Source organism: Tamandua tetradactyla, chromosome 4 (assembly GCF_023851605.1).
Source record: "Tamandua tetradactyla isolate mTamTet1 chromosome 4, mTamTet1.pri, whole genome shotgun sequence".
NCBI classification, from domain to species: Eukaryota; Metazoa; Chordata; class Mammalia; order Pilosa; family Myrmecophagidae; genus Tamandua; species Tamandua tetradactyla.
This window is the reverse complement of record NC_135330.1, coordinates 85,461,945-85,488,658: the sequence shown is the minus strand read 5'-3', so window position 1 is coordinate 85,488,658 and position 26,714 is coordinate 85,461,945. Positions and strand designations below refer to the sequence as shown.

Sequence of the window (26,714 nt, the reverse complement as noted above, 5' to 3'; positions counted from 1 at the left end):
ATAATTGGGGATAAAGGGTAAAATTAATTGGGTAAATGGAAATACTAGTAGTCAATGAGAGGGAGGCATAAGGTGTATGGTATGTATGAGTTTTTTCATTTTTCTTTTTATTTCTTTCTCTGGAGTGATGCAAATGTTCTAAAAAATGATCATGGTGATGATGTGATGACATTGTGAGCCACTGACTATACACTATGTATGGAATGTCTGTGTGTAAAAATTAATCAATAATTTTTTTTAAATATGGGTGTGTATATGGGAACTCAGTATTTTCTCCATAATCTTTCTGAATACTGCCAAGTTCTCTAATTTAAAAAAATTTTATTTGGGAAGGAAAAAAAGGTATTTTTTTACAACTTTAGACAACCTTGTAACTCTAGAGCACAACTCTAAAGACCTATGATTGTGGTGCAACTTCAGCTAGACTGGACACTGACCTGGCACCCACTGTTCCCTCCTGCTGGTCCCCCAGCACCTCACCATGCACCTGGCACTTAGCCAGTAACCTACAAATCTTTTGGGAAGATAAGAATAGAGCCTGAGTTACTTCTGGGCACCTGGAAGCAAGGGACAGAGGGAGAGGCATTGACAGCAAAGGCCTTTCTCTCCAGCTGGGAGTGACCACATCGGTTCACTGGGTGCCCAGACAGCTGCCAACGGAGGAGGACAGGGGCCCTGCTGAAGCAGGGAGACACTCACTGGGGACAATCGTGCTCTCTCCAGGAGGGCTTGTCAGCATCACTGGAGTGTGCGCGGTAGTACTCGGGTCTGAGGGCTGGCTGCTCATCTGAGAGACATTTCGTTGACTGTCACCATCCTCCAGCTGCTCCACCACCTTCTGGAGAGCGGTGCTGGGCAGTGCGTGCACAGGGCCCACACCCATCATCCCACTGGCCTCCACGTCTCAGTGGGGCTCCCTGCAACCAAGAATGACATCCCAGGGTCTGACACTGCCCCAGACTCCTGTTCAGTCTGCAAACGCAGCTCCTTAGTCCCCTACCCAGACTGAGAAAACACTGACCACCTCCTCTGCTTCTCTGGCATTTCGTAAAATTCTTATCATCAGTGCACTTCTGTGCCTTTACGTGTGGAAGGTGGCAAGAGTGGCATCGTCACACACGTGAGCAGCAAAGCCGTCTGCAGGATGAAGAGGCCTAGAGTTTGATGCTTCCTAAAGCCCAGGTTAGGCCTTGCACTGCCCTCCCAGCTATGCACGGGGCTTATAAGGACAGCTGGCTTAGCCAGGCCTCCTTGACCCAAAGTGCTCACAGCCAGGACCAGCCCGCTGGGGCTGCCTCCCTCAGGCTACTTCTTTCCCACATCTCCCTCCTCCACAGAATTTCCTCATTTTCTCTTCTTCCTGGCCACTTTATTCTCCTCTCCTACCATTCCCAAGCCAGGGTCTCCCAAGCCAGTCCCAACAATCTCTCCACAAGCCCTCTTTTCCTCCCGGACTCCTTGCAATAATCAGACCCTTCTGCCAAGCTCCATACCTTAGCCCTAAAAGGTACCCGCTGACCACCGCAAGGGATAAGACGGGCTGCCTGTAGGTCTCCATGCCACACCCGAGCTGCCCCACTGTCTCCCCGACTTGCCCCTGTGGGCCCAGGGGCTCACCTGAGCTGATGGTTCCGGCTGGCGTCCTGCTCCTTGCCCAGAGACTCGCCTTCCTTCTCAGCGACCCCCTCCTCCAAGGAGTCATGTGCAGACAACGCCTTGTGCCGCGGCGGGTGCCGCCGCGCGGACTCCTCGGCGCTCTCCGCCCCTGGTGCCCGCCCGCGAGCCGCCGCGGTACCACGCCCACCGCTCGGCCTTGGCCCCAGCACCGGGGACATCCTCGCCCTGCTCGGGCGCGCGCCGGTGGGTGCGGTGGCGCCGCGGTTCCTTTTTGGGTGCTTCCTCCGGGGAGCCCCTACGGTGGTGGCGCCGGCCGCCCTCCGGGCCCGGGCCCGAGCCACACCCGCGCTCACCCCTGCCGTCGCGGAAGCCCGCGGCCTCCTTGCTGTGGCTGCGGCGCCGGCCGAGGCCGTTCCTCCCGGGCACCAGGCTCCCCACCCTCCGCCCTGGGGCCTTCGCTGCGCTCCTGCTCCCCCGTGGCGCCACGGGGGTCGGGGCCTTGTCCTTCTCGCGGTGGCCGTGGGGCCTGAGGGGCGGGTCCGCCGGGGGGCACGGCGGCCAGGCGGGCTCAGCAGCGTCGGAGCCATCGGCACCAGGCCGGACCGTGACCCCCGTGGGAGTGCACGGGCCATTGCGGCCCGGCTCCACCACCAGGGGCCGGTCCAGGTGCGTCTTCATGTTGGGCCGCAGGTGGAGCATTGTGGCCAAGCGCAGCCGCTCCTCAGGGTCCAGCTCACTGTAGAGAGCCTTCCAGCTGGCGCGCATGTTCTGCAGCCGTAGCTGGCTGGCGCACTGTTCCCACACGTAGTGTGCCTTGGCCAAGTTCTGCTGCCAGCTGTGGGGAGGACGACAGGTGAGCGACGGGCACCTGTGCCTGCTGGCTGCCCCGCCGCTCTGCCTAGCATAGAGAAAGCCGCAGGTGGACACACAGCAATGGAGGGATGGAGGGTGGTGCCAGGGAAGGAGGGAGGAGGGGCAGCAGGAGCGCTCAAGACCCCCTCCTCAGAGTGGAGGCAGAAGAAGATCTAGAGAGGCCCACCCAGAGCTCCACTCCCTTCGTGGAGTCCCTCACCACCACCCCCAGACTGACTGCCTGCCTCGGTGGGTGCAGGCTGTGGGGACAGCAGGCACCAGCAAGATGGCACAGACTGGCTTCCAGGACTCACACCCTCAGCCCAGAAAAGACAAAAGGGCGGAAGGAGGGAGAGCACCATTCAAATGGGGCAGAATGATGGACAGGCAGGAGGCAGCAGCACTTTCCCAGCCTGCCAGGGGTACCTGAGTGGAAGGGCCCAAAGATGCAGCCATTTCTCCAAAAGGCACTCCCCCATATCCACCCCCAGGAAAAAAGCTACAAGCCAGAAGCAGGAAGTCATTTGTGAGGGGGTCAGAGAGATACGTCCTGATGTGAAGGAAGCCAGGACAGCCAGTCCCCGTAGAGCCAATGTGAGGTACGTGGTATACCAGGGCACTCAGCACTGCCTAGCAGCCACCACTTTCAGGAGCCCAGAGTTGGGACTGGGGCAGGTATGGGGACATGCATGTGCCCCTCTTGGCCACCGACGCCCCCTTTCTTTGGCCCACATAGAGCCAGCAACACCAGGTCAGCCCCACTTTCAGGCTAGTAGAGGCCCTTACCCCCTCCCCCATGCCATGTGGCCTCCACAGCCCCAGTGGCCAGGGGAAGCCTTTGGCATCTGGCTCCTATTGAATAAGCCACCCAGGTAGGCAACCCCAGCCCACACCCCCCTTTTGACCAGCATCACAGCCTTCAGCCTAGCGAGGAACTCTCCCAACTGGCACACAGGCCTCAGCTCCCTGCACCTTCACCCAACCCTTGCAGCAACCCTGAGCCTCAGGCACTACTGCTGTCCCCATTTTACAGAGCAGGGGACTGAGCCTACAGAGGGGATATGTGCTCAGGACCCCTCAGTGAGGCAGTCATGGAGCCGGGTTCAGGCGAAAGGGAAGACAAGTATCTGACAGAGATGTATGGTCTAGCCAGGCCTGGCCACACTGGTCAACAAGGCAGAGCCATAGCCCAAGGAGGCCACAGGCAACCTGCAGAGGGCTGGGACGAGCTGGGCCTCCAGTTGGCCCCTCCGAGGCTAATGAGCACCGACCCTGGCCTCTTCTCAGAGAAGTCTGGGCTGCAGGGTATGTCGGAGGGCAGCGCCTCAAAAGTCTGTACAGAACAGAGGAGCCCAGTCTGGGGGCCAGGCAGGGTAGTGTGTGGGTCCTTACCTGAGGGATTTTGCTAGCCTGGCTGCCTGGCCCACCTGCCTTCTGGTGGAGTGCCCTCTCCCCACCTCCCTGCTCCCAGAGTGTAGACTCAGCTGCTTCTAGCTCCCTCTGACACTTCCCAGGGGAAGAGAGGCTCTTGCAGACCCACTTTCCCTTTGGGTGTGACTCCTGCCATTTCCACATGACTTTCTGGAAGATTTTCCAAACCAAGAAAAGCCGAGTGTCCCTCTACAGTCATTTCACTACAATTCCGCACCCCTGAGAAAGGACCAGCTCCATTTCAAGTCGCTCCTTCTCAAGGCTGAAGTCCACGTGTATCTGTAAGGAGCTAGAAGCAGCTCCCCTGCCCGTAGGCCCTGGGCACAAACAGGCATGTGTGTGAGTGTTTGTGTGGATGTGAGTGTGAGTGTATGAGAGGGTATGTGTGAGTGCAAGTGTGCTATGTATGTGCAGGTGTGCTGTGTATGTGCAAGTGTGTATGTGAAGCAAAGTGTATAAGAGATGTGTGAGGGCATACTGAGTGTGAGAAGGTATGTGAGTGTATAAGAGTATCATGGGTGTGAGTGACCATGTAGCTTGTGAGGGTGTAAGAAGGTATGTATGGGTATGAGTGTGTTGTGGGTGAGTGTGTGCATGTTTGTGTGTTTCTGAAGTGGGCTGTGGATGTGAGGATATAAGAAAGTACATGTGAGGATGTGTGTGCATGTGTGAGTGTATGTGAGCACTATGAGCATATGTGCATGCAAGTGTGTGAAAATATGTGTGTTTGTGTACAAGCTGTCAGCGTGTGTGCATGTGCACAGAGGTTGGGGTGTTGACACAGTGAGAGCCGGGAGGACACATCGAGCATATGCTCTTCCCATGTGCCTTGGTGGCTGTGAGCCAAGGGCAGGTTTAAGTAAAGCAGGGGCTGCGGCCTTGGCCAACACAAGCGGGATTCCCACATGGACCCCGTCTCCCACACACTCACGGCTGATGCCTTTCGAGGAGGGTGGGGAGAAGGCCAGGGGGGCCCCAGACCCCCTTCCACAGGACAGCCCAATGTTCACCTAGCTCGGGACTGGGGCCGCAGGCTCTCTTCTCAGGACACTAAGGCCACAGGGAAGTGGACACACCCCAGGACGAGGCCAGCAGCAGGGCCCCCATGGCTTGCATGGGGCTGAACAAATCACACTCACGGCCCTGCCCTCTCCTGTCACAGGCCACCACCCTGGCTTTCAGTGCTTAAGGGACTGGGGCTAACATGGGGCGTCCTGAGATGAGTGCAACCCCAGGGGCAGGTGGCCAAATTGAAGTGACGAAATAACCAACCAACCGTAGACTCAAACTGACCAACTAGGCACCTGGACAACACCACAAAGCCATGAGCCCACCCACAGGCCCACCAGGCCAACTCTCCTGCAGCCCCTCCCATGCCTGGCCTACCCCAGGAGCCACCTGCTTGGCCTGGAAGACAGGGCTGTGGGCCCTGCAAACACCCCCCTGAAAACAGGCAAGAACTGGCCACCACACAGACACACGTTCTCAGGACATGCCAAGGGCACACGAGTCCTAGACCCCCACAGACCCCCCACGTGCCATCACACACACTCAGTGCACACATACTGCACACCCGCTCCCAGCACAAAAGTCACTCATGGTCTAGGCACTCTAAAAAGAGAGGGTGGCTGGCTACAGGGTGGGGTTGATGAGCACACAGTGCTCATGATGCTGGCAGGGACCTTAGCGCCTGCCCAGGTGTAGCACCTCTGTGAGTAGACCAAGCTCTGTGCCCTGGAGGTGTACCACAGCCAGGCCATGCCAGAGTCCCTTACCTCCTTCCACACGTTGTCTTCCCTGGGCTCATCTGCCCCAGCCCTCTGTGGTGCTCGGCCCAGGGAAACCCTGAACACCTAAAGGAAAGTGACTACAGCGTGGCTGGGATCTGCTGAGCACCGAAGCCTGGGTTCTGTCCCATGGAAGCCCCTGCCTGCCCCCACCTTTCCTGGTCAGGGGGCTGCCCATCACCTGTCTTCCTGTGGCCTCTGACCCAACACTGGAACCGTGCAGAGACATCTTTGGAAGCTGTAGCAAGACTGGTCAGACTGCCAAGACACCACCTACAGTCCCCTGAGAGCTTGTCTAAAGCAGACTCCCTGCCTCAGCTTCATGCCACCAGGGGCAGCTGCAGGGGCCTCGACTACCCTGAGGCTGCCCAGCCAAAAGACTGCCACAGCAGGCCCTGGCCTACCCTTTGCTCAATGGCTCCCCTCTTCCCACAGCCAACTCAGGGTTCACAGCTCCTGGGGAAGGGCCATGTCCTCACAAGCTAAAGCTAAGGCTGGGGACCTCTATGGAAACCTCCAGAAGGGATGCCCTGGTGAGGACCCAGGCCTGGGATGCTGCAGCAGCCCCTCTCCCACCCCCACCTCAGAGCCTTACGCGGCAATGGAGAGATTGGCGGCAGACATGGGGCTGACTTCAGCCACTTCTTTGGCCTTCTGCAGAACAAGCTTCTAATTGGCTGCCTCTTCCATCTCCTCTTCATCCTGTTTGAAGGTACAGAAGTTTCTAGTGGCCACCAAGCCCTGTGTTCACTCTGATGCCATTGCATCTCCTTCCTGGAGCCCCCCACATCCTGCAGCAGGCAGCCCTCTGGGTATCCCCTTTCCTCGTCCACTGCATGAAGGGGAGGCCCCCAAGAGGCTCCCTTGGCACCCTCCTGCTCTTTCTAGGCACAGGCACTCCCAGGTTGACCCCCAGTGCAGACGTGTGCCCTGATCCTCCTGAGCTCCAGACCCAGTTACTCAACTCAGACTGGACATTTCTGCTTGTTTGTCCCTCAGCACTTCAGACTCAACTTGCCGAAATCCAAATTCTCTCTCCTTCGATTCCACTTGCTCCTCACAAGAGTGGGCGTTTTGTCCTTATGCCAGCCTCATCTGCAGAGCAGGAACCCCGAGGACAGAGGGCAGGCTCTAGAAACTGCACACCCCTGGCCCAGTTGCTGAGGTGTCTCCAGCGGGGCCAGCACTGCCTCTGGGCTTCCCCACCTGGCCTGGCTCTCCCCCCAGGGCTCTCCACTGCAGAGGCTAGGTGTGTGTGCATGTGCAAGGAGGGGAGCAGATGGCTCCTCGACAGACCCTCTTGTCTGATCCACAAGTTGCTAAGTGGAACCCACAGGCTCTGCTCCCAGGGCCTGGAGACAAGAGCTCTGAGTGTCCGTGGCTCCAGGTGAAAAGCTAAGGATTCCACACTGCCTGTCTGGCTGCTGGGGCTACTGCATTTCCTTCTATGTAAACATGGTGGCCCAGGACCGCGGGTGCCTCTGGGCACCCCAGCACACAGTCCCCTAATGTCCTCAAATCTGCTTTCAGGTACATGAAGATGGCTAGAACTAGGCCACCTGCTGGCAACCTTCCACTCTACCACTGCTGTGAAAAGACCTTCAGGCTTCAGGACCAGAGAGGAGATAAAACTGGACATACCACAAAAGCCCAGGACCCAGGGTCCCTCCTCAGAGCTACGGAATTTGTCCTAGTTTATGACCCTCTGGGCAGGGGACTTCCCCAGTCACTCCAAGGGGTCTCCTGAAGTTCCTCAAAAAGTTCTACAAACAAGTCCTAAACTTGAACTGACTCATTTCAATGAATAAATAATGCTGTAAGATGTTTTTGAGGGTATAAAGAAGGGGAGAGTCAAGTGGTGGCCTTTGGACTCATGGCCACTAAGCAATTGCCTGCAGCCAGCCAGCTTGGCCTCCTCCCGTCCTAACTCCCCAGAAAAGGGAATTCTCAAACAAGGGGAGTTAGCCTGAAGGTCGGGCTGCATCAGGTGTGTCTGTTCCTATAAACAAGGCTCTCACCCATAGCAGACCTCAAAGAGACCATGAGAGCCTCAAAGCTCAAGCAGACATGCCCCTGATGGCTGTGGGGCAGATAGCCAAGTTCAGGGTGTCCTCAGGCCTGGCCCCTGCCCAGGAAACCTTGACACCACAGAGCTCTCCCAACACAGCCACAACTCTCCAGCCCTGCCTGGGGCTCAGTGGAGGTCCAGTCTGGCCCAGTTCTCAGAAGTGGGAAGCCTGAGCAAGGAAGAAAGCTGGACTCGCAAGCACCACCATGGACCAGGCCAAGGACCAGGGTGGAAAAGGAAGGCTGGGCAGAAACCAAGGGCTGGTGAGCGCCTAAGGACAATGAAGGCACAAGAAACACTCAGGCCACTGTGGATGATGGGGAGCTTCTTACCCAGCAAAGCTCCAAGAGGCACCTATGCCTCCACCTTCCTGGATCCAGGCTTCTGGATCTTCTGTCAGGGAGGGCCTGGGCCAGGGACAGGACTGCTGAACTGTGCTACAAACTCCTGTGGGGGCATACGTGTGTGGCAACACAAAATCACGCAGACATTGGTGCAGGGACAGTGAGTGCTGGCAGGGCTCGGGGGCGGGCACAGTACAGGGGTGGGGTGCAGGCGGAACTCTGGGGTGCACACAGTGCAGGGGTGGGGCCCAGGCAGAGCTCAGGGGCATACACAGTGCGGCATGGGGTGGGGTGGGAGCCACACAGTGGAGGGCACATGCACAGGCAGCAGGTGACAGCCGGGTTGCAGAGCAAAAGCACAGCTTGGGCAGCTGCAGCCCACAAGGGGCCAAAGCACAAGGAGGGGAGCCTGGGCTGGAGGTCACAAAGCAGTGAGATGCCAGCAGTGCTGTGCTCAGCACCACAGGGGAGGGCCAAGCAGTGAGAAGCCTTGTCCCCAGCAGGGAAGTCACAGAGGGAGACACGTGTTATCCCATCTCCCATTGGGCCTGGACCAGAGATGAAGAGTGGATGGTGCCTGTGTAGGGGAGAACATAGAGGCACCACCACACAGCCCCGGGTGCAGCAGGTGACCCTTTGCCCTTATGACCACTGGTGTCCTTGCTCTGCCTTTAGGGCCTTTAGACCTGGAATTCCACTAGAGCGCACCTAACCCATCCCTCCCGTGTCTGACTCCCCCTTCCTCACAGAGCTACCCTGAATGAAGCCTCAGTCCTGAGGCTGCAAGGGCTCCCTCCAGGCGACACAGCCCCTCTGGGTCCCCACACTCTATCCTGCCTTCCAGGCCACTCTCCCAGGCAGGGATGTCTCGGGGCCATCTGCCCAGGTTTCCCTCAGCGTTCCTGGCATAGGTTTCTCCAAGCTGCCTCTGCTCTCTCCCTGCATACCCCAAGTGGCAGACTGACCTCTGCCTGCCCAGATGCTCAGGGACTCCCCTAGACAGGTGACCTGAGGCTGCACCCAGGCCCGCAGCTCCTCAGGCTCCACAGGCCTCACTAGAGAGATGGGGGCCTCCCCTCCCCTCCCCTCCCAGCATGGGGCTGAAGGTGGCCTCCTGCTCACATACCTTGGTTAGCTCCTGGGCGTTGGCAAGATTGTCCACCGTGATGGCCAGGAAGACATTCAGCAGGGTGTCTGGTTGGCCCCAGTTAAGGAAGGGAACTTGGCCTCCACACCCTCCCCCCAGCCAAGCCCCAGTCCCCCTTGGATAACAGGCCCGTCAGCCCTTGGCATCCGCCTGCCCACCCAGATCCATCTGGCCCCTCAGGCCCTGTCGCTGCCCTGAACACAGGCCAGCCTGGCCTCCAGGACCCACCAGGCTCCCAGACTCTGCTCACTGCCAAGCTCTCTTCTCACAGTCTTCCCAGTCTCCCCTCCACTCAGTCCCGGACCATCCACCCTCCTCTACTGCCCCTAAGCCCAAGCTCTTCAGCCTGAGCTCTGGGGTTGTGCTAGGTATACCTGCACCTGTTGCCCCTCATGAGGGCTTGTGCTCTGCTCACATCTACCCCTGCATCTGTTCCCGCTCCTCCCCACAAATGCCCCCTGCCTTGGCAGTCTCCAGGGGGCTCCGTCACCTGCTGGGTCCTATGGGCTCCAGCCCTTGGCTAGGCTTGGGTCCCTCCCTCTCTGTGGTGGAAAGCAGCTCTGAGAGTCGCTGAGTGCCCAGCACCACACCCAGGGCTCTGAGAGCCCCATCAGAGCCCCAAGGAAGGGCTGCCCCCACCCCTGCAGGACCACTCAAGGCCACCTCCTCCCCAGCCTGGTCCTCTGAATCTCTCCAGGGTGCCCTTGTGCTGTCACAGGCCTCTCCTTGCACAAGGCTCTCCTGTCCTACCCTGGGAAGTGCCTTTTCCCACAGCTCATGCTACCACTGACTGGCAGCATCCCCTCAATCTGGGCCCTAAAGCAGGGCCCTGAAGAGCCACCCCAGCTGCGCCCAGCCCCATTCCTGCCCACCTGCCCATCTGCCCGGGGCGCCCATGGCTGCCTCCTAGTTATCTCTTGGTTCCAGGGCTCTCAGGCCAGCATGGCTGCTTCTGGGCCAGGAATTCTCTGCGGGGCCATCCTGGGCACTGCAGGGTGCCAGGCAGCACCTTTGGCCTCCACCCACTTGAGGGGAGGTGCACTCACTACCCCATCTCCAGACGGTCCTGGGGGCAGCCACCCAGCTAGGAACCTTGTGCTCCAAAGAACTGTAGTGACTAGAACCACTGTCCCAGTGACTGTGGGCAGGGACAAGGTGATGCCCCTGCTGGGCAGAGAAGCCTCTGGCTGGGGTAGGCAGGTGCTCCCCCCAGTTGGACTCAGGTGAGCTGTGTCTCAGGGGTCCACCACAGGTAAGTGTGCTCAGGGTGTCAGCAGAGCCCAGAGGACAGGACACCCCAGCACAAGGCACAGACTTGAGTAGGGAGGGCATAGTCGCTGGGGATGACCAGAGGCACACACTGGGCAGCAGGAGAGACTAGGGGTGGGAGGGGCCCGGCCTCTGTCTCAGGGAGGTGGTGCCTCATTTTGGAGAGCACAGGCTGGTATATGTCTAGGGGAATGTCTGTGGCCACCACTGAGTCCCCACCCTTGGGCCTCAGCCTCCCAGGGGGACGTAGACCTCTCCCTGGGGACCAGAGTCTGTGCATGTGACTGAGGACCCATCTGCAGCCACAGCACAGGGTGTGGGAGATGAGGGGCCACTGCCTGTGACAGCTCAGGGGAGCAGACAGGCAGACAGAAGCAGAGTGCATGAGCCAGGTCATGGGCCACAGATGGGAGTGAGCGTGCAGGACAGATAGGGAGAACAGGCAGGAAGAGCAAGCAGGCAGGACAGGGAGAGCAGACAAGACAAGGAGAGCAGGCAGGACAGACGGGGAGAGTGGGCAGGACAGACGGGGAGAGTGGGCAGGACAGATGGGGAGAGTGGGCAGGCCAGGGGCCAGCAGGCTGCTCAACATGCTCCTTCCTCAGAGATGACAGCAGGGCACATGAGCCACAGCTTAGAACTTTTCCTGGCTGCAGCCAGCAGCACAACACCTGGGCTCTGCAGGAATGTTCCTGCCTGGGCCCTGGGTTGGGGCTGGAGCATCTGCTTTAACAACGTCCAGGGACTAGGCGCCGGCTCTTGCTGCAGATCCACCCCTGTGGGTGCCCGAAACACTGCTGCCCACCCGCCTCTCCTGCCTTGCTGAGTCCCCCAGCCTGACCCTGTCATTCTCCTACATGCACCTTTACATTTATCTGCAGCAGAGGAAGGTTTTCTAAGACTAATGCCAGAAATTAATGGGTCTCCTATATTCCAGTTTAAAAAACAAGCCAACTGCTGCTGTTGGTGACCAAAGTGCCTGCAGCCTCACTATGCCAGGCCCCACCATTTGCCACTGGCTCCCCATGCTCAGACCGTGTGCCCTTCCTGGTCTGCAAAGCCCATCTCCTCCTCCCAGCTCTCCAGGCTCACATTTCTAAGAGACTCTCTGGTTCAGTCTGCTCGCCTCCTCATCCTATGCTCCTGGAGAAAGCTCAAGGCCCATTAACTTCCCAGAGAAGGATACAATTTCCAAACAGGGTCAGGACAATGAAGTAAAAGGATGAGAACATGCCTTTGCTGACTCCACCTTGTGACTGGATCCCATGGTACATCACCACATTCCAGTCCTCCCCGGTCAGGATCTGTGGGGCAGACGGAGCAGCAGGTAGATGCCTACAGCTGGCACACAAGCACCCAAATGCCCACACTCAGTACACACACCCACATGCCTGCATAGCAGCCTGCATCTGGCATATGCACCCACACACATGTACGCTGCCTGCACCAGGCACACACGTATACCCACAGGCCTGCAGGACCACCTGTACCCCACACAAGCATCCACACGCCTGCACCCAGCACACACCTGCACCTGGCACACACACCCACACACTTGGACCCAGCACAAGCACCCAGCACACACCTACACCTGGCACACACCTCACCCAACACAAATGTACCCACATGCCTACAGGGCCACTTGCACTCAGCATACACACACCTACACACCTGTACCCAGCACATGCACCTACATGCCCACAGGGCTACCTGCACCTGGCACGCACCCACCACACACCTGCACCCAACACACACACCCACAAGCCTGTATGGCCACCTGCACCCTGCACACATGTACCTACATGCCTGCATGGTCGCTTCCACCAGGCACACATGCACCCACACATCTGCACCCAGCACATGCACCACATGCCTGCAGGGTGGCTGCACCTGGCACACACGCAACCACACACCTGCACCTGATACATAAGCACCCACATGCCTGCAGGGCCACCTCCACCTGGCACACATGTACCCACACGCCTGTGGCCCAGGTTTGCTGCCTCTGCGGCCCCCAGAAAACTTCCACAAGTGCCAGCAGAAAGCTGTTTGGACCTGCAAAGGTGAGTACAGCTCAGGTGTCAGCTGGGAACAAGGAGCTGTTCCACACAGGAAAAGGGGGCAGTGGTGTCCAGGGCGGCTCAGAGGCAGCGCTGAGCACAGGAGTTGTCAGGCCCAGAGCTGCCCTCTGGCTGTTGACCGTTGAGGGAACTGGGCCTCCCTGAGGGCCCCACATCAACCTGCAGGGCAAGGACACTAGGTGCAATCCCTGCTGCATAGAACACCACTCTCTTCTGTGGCTGTTTTTGGGAAAGTACAGGAGGATCAAATAACACACACTCGTAAGTCCACACTCAAAAGGAAAACTGTTTCTCTCGGGTCATGTGTGCGTCAGGGTCCTTTGGGAAGTTCTACACCATCTTGCTCACCCCAGTGCCTGGTGAGGACACATGACATGTCCTGTCTGCAGGAAAATGCAGCAGGCACCTCCAGACACTGAGGATGGGCTCACACTGTGTACGCCCTGCAGCTGTTTGTATTCCATATTATATCTCTGTGGTTTATCCATTTTGATACATATAAATCTACTTTTTCCTGTAAACCAATGCATAGTTTTCCTTCAACTTACTGGTGCATCCTGACAGATACTTTAGAGGTTTCCAGTTTTTATTCAGGGTCCAAAGTGGCTGGATCTCACCTCAGCAGCAGCACATGCACCCCCAGTTCTCACACCTTCACTGTTTCCCAGTCTCGTCCTCTTCACCACCAGGACCCTCTTGGGGGTCTCCTCACTCACTCTGCAAGACTTCCTAACACACCCTTGCATATATGCATCCATCTGAAATGCCTGCTGTAAATAATGTCTTCATGCCTTCTGTCTGTTTTAAACTTATTTTTGTATTATAAAGAAGTTTAGCTAATAAATTTTAGTAGTCTTTTCCTTTATGGTCCCTACTGTTCATGGCTTAAGATACCCCTCCCTATTCCAAGGTCATAAATACTTTCCTCAAATACCTTTAAAGTTTCAGTTTTCATATTTAGGTGTCTATTCCAACTGGAGTCTGTTGTTTTACGTATGTATGGCGGTGAGGTCAGAGTCCTTTTTTTTCCATATGGCCAATTTTCCCAGACCCATTTTTTTTAACACATCATCTTTCCCCTATGGAATGATAATGCCATCTTGCTGCCATAAATCCCTGTCTATGTTCGGGCTCCCTGGTCTGTTCACTTGATGTTTTGTCTTTATATATATATGAAACACACTGTCTTCATTACTTAGCTTTAAAAAATGTCTTGATATATGCAGGGGAAACTTTCCCTTCTTGCTCTTTAGAAATGTCTTGACGTTCTTGGACATTAGCTCTCCCAATATTAGAATCAATATGCTAAATTCCAAGTGTAGTCCTGTTGGGATCTGATCTGGATTGCACTGAATTCACAGACTAGACTGGGAGAACTGACACATTTATCATTTAAAGCCTTCCCATTTATAATGCATCTCTCCACATCTTCAGCCCTACTCTGAGGTCCTTCACTAACATTATGTTATTACCCCCATATAAGTCTGACATAATTTTTGTTAGATTTATTCCTGGGTACCTTATAACATATTGTGTTGCTACAGTGAATGAGAGTTTTTCTTATTTAAATGAATAATGTTATATAGGAAAGCTACTGATTTTTGTACTTCAATCTTGGGTTCAGCAATATTAGTAAAGTCTCTCATTATTTCTAACAGATTATCTTGGATTTTCTATGTGAACAATCAAATCACTTGCAAATAATAACAAGTTTGTCTAATTCTTTCCAGACCTTCTCCCTCACTTCATAACACTGACTTATAATGCCTGAATACTAGGTACTTTAGTTTGCTAATGCTGCCAGAATGCAATATTCCAGAAATGGGTTGGCTTTTATAAAGGGAATTTATTAAGTTACAAGTTTACAGCTCTAAGGCCACATAAATGTCCAAATTAAGGCATCCAGAGAATGATACTTTGACTTAAGGAAGGCTGATGCCTGTTACATGGGAAGGCATGTGGCTGGTGTCTGCTGGTCCTGGTTCCTGGTTCTGTTGCTTCCAGCTTCTGATGCCAGTGGCTTCCTCTCTAAGCATCTGTCAGGCCATACTATAGCTGCTCTGGGGCAAACTCTGGATTTCATCTCTGAGCTTAGCCTCTCCCAGGGCTGGAGATTTCTTCTCTTCATGTTCCAGCTATTTCTGTGAGTCCTTGCTTAGCACCAGGGCTATGTCTGTCAGCAGTCCCTGCATCTCTAAATGTCTACGTCCCTGTTGACTCAGACCTGTCTCTTTCTCTGTGAGCTCTTTTAAGGACTCCAGTAAACTAAGCACCTTGAGTGAAATTCCAACCCATTTCTGGAATATTGCATTCTGGCAGCATTAGCAAACTAAAGTACCTAGTATTCAGGCATTATAAGTCAGTGTTATGAAGTGAGGGAGAAGGTCTGGAAAGAATTAGACAAACTTGTTATTATTTGCAAGTGATTTGATTGTTCACATAGAAAATCCAAGATAATCTGTTAGAAATAATGAGAGACTTTACTAATATTGCTGAACCCAAGATTGAAGTACAAAAATCAGTCTCATCTCCATCTAATCAAAAGGTCCTACCCACAGTTGGGCATCTCCACAATTGGGCATTTCACATCTCCATGGAAACAACCTAATCAGAGATTCCACTCTGCAGTACTGAATCAGGATTAGAGATTGGCTTTTCTGGGGTACATAACAATTTCAAACCAGCACATTAGGCTTCCTTGTTTTTTAATGATAATGTTTCTAATATTTCACTATTATTTATGAGGCTTACTATGAGTTTTTTAAATAGCAGCTTTCTTGAAGTATAATTCACATATAATTCATCCATTTAAAGTATACAATTCAATGGCTTTTAATATATTCACAGATATGTGCAATGATCATTATAGTCAATTTGAAAACACTTTCATCCCCCCACACCTACCCCCCCCCCAAAGGACCCTTTAGCTATCACCCTCCTTACTCTGGGTTTTTGGGAAATAATCTTTACGAGTTTTTTTTTTTTTAAGTCCTATTGATTTTTAGTATGATAAGATGCTTTTATTATGAATGAAAGTTGACATCAATGATATTTTTCCCTGCATCTACTGACATGATTAGTTTCCTCTTTTAACCTGTAAAGACAGGGAATTCTGCTAATAAATTATTGTTTAGCTTTGTTTAGCTATGAGGTTCTGTTTTTTAATACCCAGCAGGGTTTGAGTTTTGATTGTTTTATTTTGGACTGTTGGTGTCCACCTGACCAAGCCAAAGTGTTGGGTGTCCTCTGTGTGGGGCAGTGCTTAGGGGCCAGGGACACATTTCTTTGCCTACTTCTGGCTCTAGAATCAAGGCTGTACTAGTCTCGTGAGTGATTCATTCCCTTCTGTGAAATGAGTTAAGTCAGTTATTTTCTGTTTTCTGAAGTCAGTAAAACTCACCTCTGTAACTGACTGGATCCAGGGCAGGAAGCAGACAGGCTACAGTTCAATTTATTTAATGGTTATGACTTTATCTGAGTTTTGATTTCTTCTTCAGCCAATTTAAGTAATTTATCTTTTCCTATAAAAATGCATCTAAGTTTTCAATCACCCTTGCATTCTTTGGGGCTTCAAAAAAATCTCCCCCTTTTCTGTATCATATCTCCCTTTAGAACTGTAATTTTTATTTGTGCTTTTTTTCTCTTATCAGACTTGCTATCAAGTTTTCTACTTTATTAGTCTTCCTGAGAACAAGCTTATCATGATTTTGTCAACTGGGTTTTTAGTTTTCTGTTTCACTCATTTCTGCTCATATACTATGATTTTCCTGCCCTCAGGTTTTCTTCAGTTTATTATTCTTTTTTCTACATTCCTGAGACGAGTACTTAATTATCTTCAGTCTTTCTTGTATTTTGATCACTCCATTTAAAATTTAAATTTCCCTCTAAGTATTAACTCAGCTTTATCTCATAAATTTTTATGTTCTTGTTCCATTCTAAACATTTTATCATTTCCATTGTGATTTCCTCTTTACACCAATATTTAGTAGTGCACCTTTCAGATTTCAAATATAGGGAACAATTAAAATGATTTTTTCTCAATGGTCTCTAGTCTATTTAAATGATATGAAGAATGTGTTCTGTAGGGTAACAATTCTTTAATTTAGTGGGAATTTTCATTGTGATCTAACAAGTGGTCAATTTCTGTGGAATTGCTTACTGGAGCCCTTTAAGAGGGAACCAATTTGGAAAGAGCTATGAGAGCCACCAGAATGGACAGAGCCCTGGGGAAGCCATTGAAGACTCCTGGGGAGAAAGCTAGAAGATGGTGCCATGTACCCTTACAGCTGAGAGAGAAAACCTGAACATCATTAGCCTTCTTCAACCAAGTATCTTTACCTGGATGCCTTAGATTGGACATTTTCATAGTATTGCCTTAATTTGAATATTTTCACAGCCTTAGAACTGTAAACTTCTGTCTTATTGTTCTATCCATTATTGAAAATGGGATACTGAATTTTCCAACTATTACTGTAGAATTGTGTATTTATCCCTTTAGTTCTGTCAAATTTTGCTTCATATATTTTGGAACTTTGTTTTTAACATTTATATGTTTATAGTCATTGTATCTTCTTGATGGATTGGCCTTTTTAGCCATATATATATAATGTTCTTCTTGTAACCTGATTTGACTTAATTTTTATTCTGACAACAAAGCCACTCCAGATATCTTTTGGCTATTTGCATGTGTTCTAGTTTGCTAGCGGCCAGAATGCAATATACCAGAAAGGATGGTTTTGCAAAAGGGGAATTTAATAAGTTGCTAGTTTACAGTTCTAAGGTAAAAAAAAGGTCTCAATTAAAGCAAGTCTATAGAAATGTCCAATCAAAGGCATCCAGTTAAAGATACCTTGGCTCAAGAAGACCAGTGAAGTTCAGGGTTTCCCTCTCAAGTGAGAAGGCACATGACAAACATAGTCACAGTTTCTCTCTCATCTGGAAAGGCACATGATGAATACAGTCAGGGTTCCTCTCTCATCTGGAAGGGCACAATGCAAACATGGGTCATCTGCTAGCTTCTTCTCCTGTCTTCCTGTTTCATGAAGCTCCCTTAGGAGGCATTTTCCTTCTTCATCTCCAAAGGTCGCTGGCTGGTGGACTTTGCTTCTCATGGCTATGTTGTTCTGCTCTCCCTCTGAATCTCCCATTCTCCAAAATATTTCCTCTTTTATAAGACTTCAGAAACTAATCAAGACCCACCCAAATGGGTGGAAACATGCCTCTATCTAATCCAGCTCAAAAACCACTCTTGATTAAATCACAGCTCCAGGGAGATGATCTAATTATAATTTCAAACATACAATGCTGAATAGGGATTAGAAGAAATGGCTGCATTTATAAAATGGGATTAAAATTAAAACATGGTTTTTCTAGGGTACATACATCATTTCAAACCAGCACAGCATGGAATATCTTCTTCCATCCTTTTACTTTCTAAACCTCATTATATCTTTGTATCTAAAATATGTCTGAGACATGAATATAAATAGATCTTTCTTAATCTACTCTTACATTCTTACATTTTTAATTGGAGAATTTAATGCATCTTTATTTAAAGTAATTAGTGATATGGAAGAACTTATTTCTGCCATTCATTTGGCAACTTATTTTCTGTATGTCTTGTGTTTTTTGTTTCTCTATTCCATTACTGCCTTTTTTGTATTTAGTTGATTTTTTTAGTAATGTATCCATTGAGTCCCTTCTTGTTTCCTCTTCCACATACTTTTTAAAAGTTATTTTCTTAGTGAAATAACTGAGTACAATCTTGGGGATTATAGTTAATATCTTAAACTTTTAACAATCTAGTTTGACTAATACCAACTTATCTTTCAATAGTATAAAAACACTCTGCTACTCTGCATCTCTATCTTACCCTTTTTATATCATTATGGTGAAATATTACATATTTTCACATTGTGTGCCCATAATATATATTACTGCTTTATACATTTCTTTTAAATTATATAGGAAAAGGGAGGCATTACAAACTAAAAGAACAATAATACTGGTTTTTCCATTTACTGATGCAGTTATCTTTACCAGTGTCCTTTATTTATTCATTTGGCTTTGAGCTAATGTCTAGTGTCCTTTCCTTCCAGTATGGTAGCTTCCCTTAGGCATATTGTAGGGAAGGTCTACAAATAACAAATTTCCTTGGGTTTTGTTTTTCTGCAAATGTCTTAATTTCTCATTCATTATTGAAGGATTGCTTTGCCATATAGCAAATTCTTGGTTCACAGTCCTGAAAGGACTTTAAATGTCATTCCATTGCCCTCTGGCTTCCAGGATTTCTGATGAGAAATCAGTTGCTAATCTTACTGAGGATCCCTTATACTTGAGGAGTTGTGCCTTTCTTGCAGCATTCAAGATTCTTTGTCTTTGTCTTTCAACAATTTGATTATAATGCATCTCATTGTGTATATCTTTGACTTTATTCTATTTGTAGTGAATTGTGCTTCTTGGATGTGTATATTCATGTCTTTCACAAAATTTGGGAAGTTTTTGGCTACTATTTCTTCAAAAATTTTTTACTGTCTCTTTCTCTCTTCTCCTTCTCAGACTCTTATGATGTTATTTTGGTACATGCAATGGTGTCCCACAATTTTTTTTTTCAGATCTGTTCATTTTTCAAATTTCTGTTCCTCAAATAGGATACTTTCAGTTGCTTATCAGCAAGCTTGCTGGTTCTTTCTTATACCTATGCAAATCTGCTCTTGAACCCCTCAAATGAATTTGTTTCTTCTTTCTGCATGGGCAGGCACTGAGAATTGAACCCGGCCTTGGCATGGCAGTCGAGAACTCTGCCATTGAGTCACTGTGGCCTGCCCTAATGAATTTTTCATTTTGGTACCTGTACTTTTTACCTTTAGAATTTCACTTGCCTTCTTTTTAAAATGTCTGTCTCTTTATTGGCATTCCCTATTTGTTCATACCTAATCCTGATTTCCTTTAGTTCTTTGTCCATGGTTTCTTTTAGCTCATTAAGAATATTTACAACAGTTGATTTAATATCTTTGGCCAGTAATTTCTATGTTTAGGCTTCCTGAGAAATGAATTCTGTCAAATATTTTTTTCCATGGATGGGTCATAATTTCCTGTTTTCTTTGTATGCTTTGTAATTTAAGAATAGTTTTAGCCACATAACCTTTCCTAGGAATTGTGATCCACTTGGTGATTGAGCAAAGGAGGCTGATGAGGAGAGGTTACTTCTTCCTGTGTGGCCACAGGACCACAACTGTCCAGAGGAATTTTGAATGGCAAACAAAGGGAACCAGAAGGAGGGCATACAAGGCTAAGCAATAAGAATGGTGAGCTGAGCCTGGGATGACAGGAACTCAGAGCAAGGGATAGGTAGCACAAAAACAAGTTCCGTAGGGTTGATAGCCTAAGAGGCTAGGGACATCAAGCAAAATCCATGACTTGGAGGTTATGCAGCCTGTGAGACTTTCCCAAGGGTCATGGTGGGTGAGACAACATCCTCTCTGATGTGGCACACAAACAGGGGTCAGAAGAGTGGAAATACAGTGGTGTCAACATATTGGTGAGGTCAGTCATGGCAGAAAATGGGCCCACAGCCTTGACTTCCAAGGAACTTGGTTGGAGCATGGGCTCCAGATACAAAAGAGAACTGAGGGGTCTGTTGTGGTCTTAGACACTGGGGAGAGGTGTTTAAGGAGTGTTTGTGTTTTTGTTCTCAGAGAAGAAAAGAGAGACATGATGCCAGGTCTGAGATGTCAAGAAGATAAGTTAGTGACTTGAAGCCCAGTATCTGTCAGATGGTCTGGTCCCTAAGGAACTAAACTTACCCCTTAGATGGCATTGTAGCATCCAGCTTCCCTCCCAATCAGGCTGGGGTCTAGAACTGGAGACCAACACATTGCAAACCTGCCTATGTTTATTTCCTATGTGATCTCTTTTTCTTTTCTTTTCTTTTGTTTTATTGCATGGGCAGGCACCTGGAATCAAACCCGGATCTCTGGCATGGCAGGTGAGAACTCTGCCTACTGAGCCACTGTGGCCTGCCCCCTATGTGATCTTACATATTGTGGAAAGTTTGTCTGATATGCCAGCTGTCTGAGCTGTGCTCAGGAACTAAGAAGAGGATACCTTCCCGGCACCCAAGGAGATGAGAAGTGAGCAGACCAGGAGTGTGCAGAGAACCTTACCTGGAAGACAGTGAGGATAGCAGCTGGGAAGGTGTCAAAGTTGGTTGTCAGTGTCTCATCTTGAAAGTTGAACCTGAGAAAAACAAGAAGTCTTGGGAAGCATCAGTTCCATCAGAAGCTTTTTACAGACTGCAATGGGCTGCTTTCTCAGAGTCGCCAGCCTGGGGTTAAACCCCCAAATTCCCACTGAGCACCTTCAGGGAGGGAAGGCAGGTGGAGGAGATCAGCAGCAGAACTGTCTGCTCAGAACTCAAACTCCAAGTGGAATGCAGCTCATACCCTCTCCTCTAGGGCACCACTTACTGTCCCCCAAACAGCTGCATTCCCAGCACAGAAAAGACCACAATGAAGAGGAAGAGCAGGAAAAGGAGGCTGATGATGGACTTCAGGGAGTTGAGCAGCGACATGACCAGGTTCCACAAGGAGTTCCAGTAGCTGGAGGGAGACAGAAAGGTCTGTCTAGACACTGAGCTTCACCCTCTTCTGGCCCTTGGCTCTTAGCCTGTGCCTTCTGTGCCCTTCTGAGCCCTGATGCTCCCACTGAAATCTCCCCTGGAGTTTGAGACCTACCATCCTGGACTTCTCTACCTGGAGGCCCATTGGGAGGCACAGACACGTGTCCAGCGCTCAGCTCACCCTTTCTATCTCAAACCTGCTCCTCCTCCTGTCACTCTTCTCAGAAGAAAAATGCCACCATCCATCAGGTGGCCAGAAAACCCAGACTTCATCCTTGGCCCACTCTTTCTCTCCCTCTCCCCGCAACATCCATCAGCCACAGGTCCTGCAATTGTCTGTTATCAGCAGGCAGATAATGGAGCTGAGCCAAAACACAGACCAGACTTCAGCAGCAAGTCCAGCTTGTGATAAAAGCACAGCTGTACCAGGCAGTGTGTTCAGTGGCAAGCACCTCCAAGAACCATGAGTGGTCTGGAGCCTGCACTTGAGGTGGGGATGTGACAGGATTGAGGTTTCTTGGCCTCCCCCAATGCTCTTCTCCTCCCCATCCTGCCGCACAAACACTCCTGGAGGGCAATAGCCTCCTCCAGGCATAGCCTCCAGTCCTGGAGGGAACTTTCTCAGGAGACCCAGGGTGCACAGATTTCTCAGAAGTCCAAGTGAGTCACCCCCAAGCACCAGGGACACCCTAACATGCCTCTGTTCCTTTGTAAGTGCTATACCCTCACCCTGGAATGCCCCTCCCTTCTTAAATGGAATCATCTGTTGCTCCCTGAGCATTACTTCAGGTATGAAGAAAATAACAATAACATCAACAGCTAGCATTTATTAGGCATCCACCATTTACAAGACCCTATAGTAAACATTTTACAAGTGTGACTGAAATCCTGGAGGTAAATACTACTTCTGTCCCCATTTTACAGGTGAGGAAACCAAGGTGAAGGCCTGACAACACGAAGCTCTGCTCTTGACCCTAATCCTCAGCTGTTTCCTATTTCTTCTTCTTCACCTCAGGCCCGTCCCCTGTGCTGCTCTGGGCTCCCGAGAGCTTGCACTGCTTCTCTTCTGGTTGCCAAGCCCTGCACCCAGGCTTGGGTGGGAAAAAAAGCCCCACCCAGGTCCAGCCATCCATTTCACTGAGCTGGCCATAACAGGGTCAGAGGTCACCTCTCCAGGCAGAATGAAACACACAAAGCTGGACATAGTCCAGCATCCAGGAGGCCCAGACCACCCCCAGTTCTCTTCAAGGTACCTGAGGGCTGGTGGGCAGATGGGCCAAAAGGAATCCAGCCACCTGCCTGGGTGAGTAGGGGTCTAGACTGGCCCTCCTCCAGGCAATTGAGGACCATCCTCTTCCTGAAGCCCCTGAGACAGTGGGTGCTATGGCAGCCTTTGCTGGCACTCACCAGGCCCCTCTCCCTTGGAATCTCAAGGAAAGCGGCAGAAGGCTGAGGACATGCCACCTTAAATGCTCAGCAAGTGCTGGCAGACCAAACTGGCCTGAATTCCCACAGAAGGCCAGCCTAAACTCTGCTGTACATACACCCTCATGTCCACAGAAGTCTTGGGCTGAGAGTTCAAGTAGATGGTGAAAGACTGATGGGACTTGGCCTACTCAGACAGATGTCCCCATTCATGATGGGTGGTGCCCATGTGGGACCGAGTGGGTCAGTGGCAGCAGGCCTGGTGCTTGACCCTGCAAGGACATGGCCCAGTCTGCCAAGGACACCGCAGGGCCAGGGGGCGCTGGCATCCTGCACTTCAGCTGCTGGTGGCATCGCAGCCTCAGAAACCAGGGTGAGGTGAACCCAGGGCAGTTGTGGGTTCCCACTTGGTCAACGATGGTTAAGAGAGGGTGACCTCCAGCTTTTGCCACTGGTAGAATTGTGGTGGAAGAGTTTTTGTCCCTCTTGCCCTCCACTCCAACCTCTGGCAGGACTGGGACCAGATTTTGTCCCAGCTCCTCTCACTAACTGCATTCCATCAGTTCTTCTATGCAGAACGGAGCAACATGCATACGGGGTTATCTGAGAATCAAATGGGTAAAACTGGAAATTCAGCATCCTCATCTCAGGAGACTCACAACATAGGGTCACACCCAAGAATGGAGAGAGCAGAGGAAGCAGGCTGGGCAGGGGGCCCTGGAGGCTCCAGGCTGGTTCTTGGAGGCCATGGGTTCAGGGCTCAGGGGCCACTCCAACACAGGCCTCCACAGGTCACCCTGAGCTCTCTCCCTTCTCTAGAGTGGGGGCTGCAAGGTAGGTGGGTAAGATTCAGGGACAGAAAGATGAAAACACTTCTATCTGTTAACATGCATTTTCTCTATTAATTCATCTTTTGAAGGTTGGGGACACAAGAATGGGAGTTTCATGAGAGAGGATGGTCTGAAATAGCAGACTGCTAGCTATTTGGAGAACTAGAAAGAGGGCTGGCAGCACCGAGCTAGAAGCAGCCCCAAGGCAGAGGTGTTCTGCTGGGGATGGACTTGGATCTCAGCATGTGCTGCTTCATAACCATCTTTTAAATGTAAGCTAATTATAAGCCACAAAAAGAACATCCCGATGATTGAGATCCAGGCTGGCACCCTGAATTCCTTACACTATTGCTGGCAAAACTCGCTGGGCCAGAGCTGCTTACCTCCCACCCTGTCCTGCACCCAAGAGCACACATTCCACACCTCGCACCCTGTCCTGCACCTGGGAGCACAAAGACCACATACTTGGTGACTTTGAAGATCCTCAGCAAGTGGAGCACCCGCAGCATGCTGATCCCAAAGGAGGGTCCCAGCTTGATGGCAGCCCAAACCACTTCAAAGATGCTCCCCACAATGACCTGCAAAGGAGACGGCATTGTGTGTACGTGTCAGCGTCCCCACGTGTGGTCACCCTGCATCTCTAGGTGTCGCCTGCCCCCACTCCCCCCATTCCACCCCCACACAGGTCAAGCTCCTTAATTTTCAGGACAACCTGTCCTTCCTGTCATCCCCCAACCTACAGACACAGGAAGTTGGCAAGGAGACAGGACATGGGGCAGCATTATGCCTGTCAGTTTCCTGACGTTAAACCCACTTGTCTAATGTCTCATCCGTGCTTTACCTCAGGCAAACCATTTCAGATAGCCCTCACCACCAACCAGTTCCTTGTAACTTCCCCTCCCTGTCCGGCCACTGCTTGGAGGTGGTCAGACTCATGAATTGTGACTGACTATTTCTTCCCACTGACAGGAGTCCGCACATGGTCATCAAGTGTGCCCCATTTCCACGGGTGTGGAAGCTGGGGGCCTGGAGGTCAGCAGGCCTCTGGCACCCACCCAGGGTGACCATCGTCCCTCACATGTACTCTGAGAAGGGCCATCTGGTCAGTCCTGGGGGAGTGACTCAGAAAGAGTAGAGGGAAGATTTAAAGTGTTGAAGGAAAAACCCACCAATCTAGAATTCTATACCCAGCAAAATTATTCTTCAAAAGTGAAGGAGAAATAAAAACTTTACCAGAGAAACACAAATTAGGGGAATTCTTTTAACTACTGACCTGCCTTGCAAAAATGTTAAGTTATTGAGTGAAAAAGAAAATAACATGGATCAGAAATGTAGACCTATATAAGGAAAAGCTAAGCATTGGAGAAGGAATAAATGAAGGTAAAATAAAATATTTCATTTTTTATTCTTTTTTTCATTTTTTATTGTGGCAGAATATATGCTAAAAACATCTTACCCATTTTAAGTGTATGTTTATGTAACATAAAGCATATTGACAATGTTGTCTAACTTTCACCACTACCTATGCAGCTCTCTTTCATCATCCCAAACAAAATCACATTATCTGTGAAGAATGCTGCTATAAGCGCTGGTGTAAAAACAACAGTTTGGTTCCCAGTTTCCAATTTATTCGGATATATTTCTAGAAGTGGGGTTGCCAGGTCATATGGTGATTCTATGCTTAACTTTCTAAGGAGCCACCAAACTGTCTTCCACAGTAGCTACACCACTTTACCTTCCTATCAACAACATACGAAGGTTCCTATTTCTCTGCATCCTCACCAACAATTGTTATTTTACATTTTTTAAATAACAGCTATCATAGCATGTGTGAAGAATTATCTTACTATGGGTTTCATTTACATTTTTCTAATAGCTAAAGATGTTCATCTTTTCATGTGCTTATTGGCCATTTGTATATCTTCTTTAGAGCAATGACTATTGACATCCTTTGTCCATTTTTAAATTGGGCTATTTGTCTTTTTATTATTAAGCTGCAGGAGTTCTTTATATATTCTGGATATTAAACCCATACCAGATAAATGATTGACCACCATTTTCTCCCATTCTACAGATTGTCTTTTCAGTTTCTTGAGAATCTCCTACAATGCCCTGCCTTGTTCAAGGTGGTAGAAGGAGAAGCTTCAGGGCTTTATCTGTGCACAGACTCTGAACAACCAGCAAGAATTGAAAGAAACATCTTTCTTAAAGCTCCAGAAAACAATTAAAGGATTGCAGTAATGGTGTGTGCTGAATCAAGAAAAAGGCAAGTTTAGAATGACAGGAACTTGTGGTGCCTTGATTGGCTCCTCCCCATCCCCTCACCAGAGTGGCACAGAGCTGGACTGGGCTCCCAATGCAGGTCCCTGGTCTGGGTTCCAGAGGGAGCAGAGTAACCCTAAAGCACAAACTAGGAGCATATATGCTAGGCCCAGTCTGTCTGGTGTCAGCCAGGGAGATTGAATGAGGACACTCTTTACAGGATTGCCATCCCAGAACTTGTCTTGTGTGTACAAAATCCCAGAACTTGTCCTATGTGTAGAAAGCAGCTCAAAGAGCAGTCCTAAAGAATACTGTGGGAGAAAAACTCAATTCATGGCTACCCAAGGCAAGGATTCTTGGCTATACGACATAGCATGCAATGCCTGGGACCTTAAGGAAACTATTTCCTAGGGAAGAGAGGACATTCATGTCCTTGTAAATGGGAGAATCCCTAGGGCCACATGTGCATGCCAAAGATAAAATACATGCAGAGAAATGATTAGGGAGTCAGTCCCCTACATTCTGGCTTCAAGCTATTCTTTAATCCCATTGTATGGAAAAGCTGTGAAACAGAGCCCTCACAGGGGACAATCTGCAAAGACTGGTGTTCTAGTTTGCTAGCTGCTGGAATGCAACACACCAGAGATGGATTGGCTTTTAATAAAAGGAGATTTATTTCATTAGTTCTTCAGAGAAAAGGCGGCTAACTTTCCACTGAGGTTCTTTCTTATGTGGGAAGGCACAAGGTGGTCTCTGCTAGCCTTCTCTGGCAGGTCTCTGGGTTCCAACAACTTTCCCCAGGGTGATTTCTTTCTGCATCTCCAAAGGCCTGGGCTGAGCTGTGAGTGCTGAGATGAGGTATGCTGAGTTGCTTGGGCTGTGCTACACTGCACTCTCTCATTTAAGCACCAGCCAATTAAATCAAACATCATTCATTACAGCAGGCATGCCTCCTAGCCAACTGCAGCTGTAATGAGCAAC

General features: G+C 50.2%; 1 protein-coding gene across 1 annotated transcript in view; it reads right to left on the bottom strand.

Moving 5' to 3' along the window:
• Positions 1 to 26,714, bottom strand: part of LOC143680325 (voltage-dependent N-type calcium channel subunit alpha-1B-like) — a 100,076-nt gene that overhangs the window by 23,518 nt on the left and 49,844 nt on the right. The window contains 11 exon segments of the mRNA XM_077156825.1: positions 636 to 917; positions 1,618 to 1,755; positions 1,757 to 2,019; positions 2,021 to 2,113; positions 2,116 to 2,452; positions 6,283 to 6,389; positions 9,226 to 9,293; positions 11,702 to 11,819; positions 20,762 to 20,834; positions 21,065 to 21,196; positions 23,937 to 24,049. Of these exon segments, the coding sequence (XP_077012940.1) occupies positions 636 to 917; positions 1,618 to 1,755; positions 1,757 to 2,019; positions 2,021 to 2,113; positions 2,116 to 2,452; positions 6,283 to 6,389; positions 9,226 to 9,293; positions 11,702 to 11,819; positions 20,762 to 20,834; positions 21,065 to 21,196; positions 23,937 to 24,049 (1,724 nt within the window).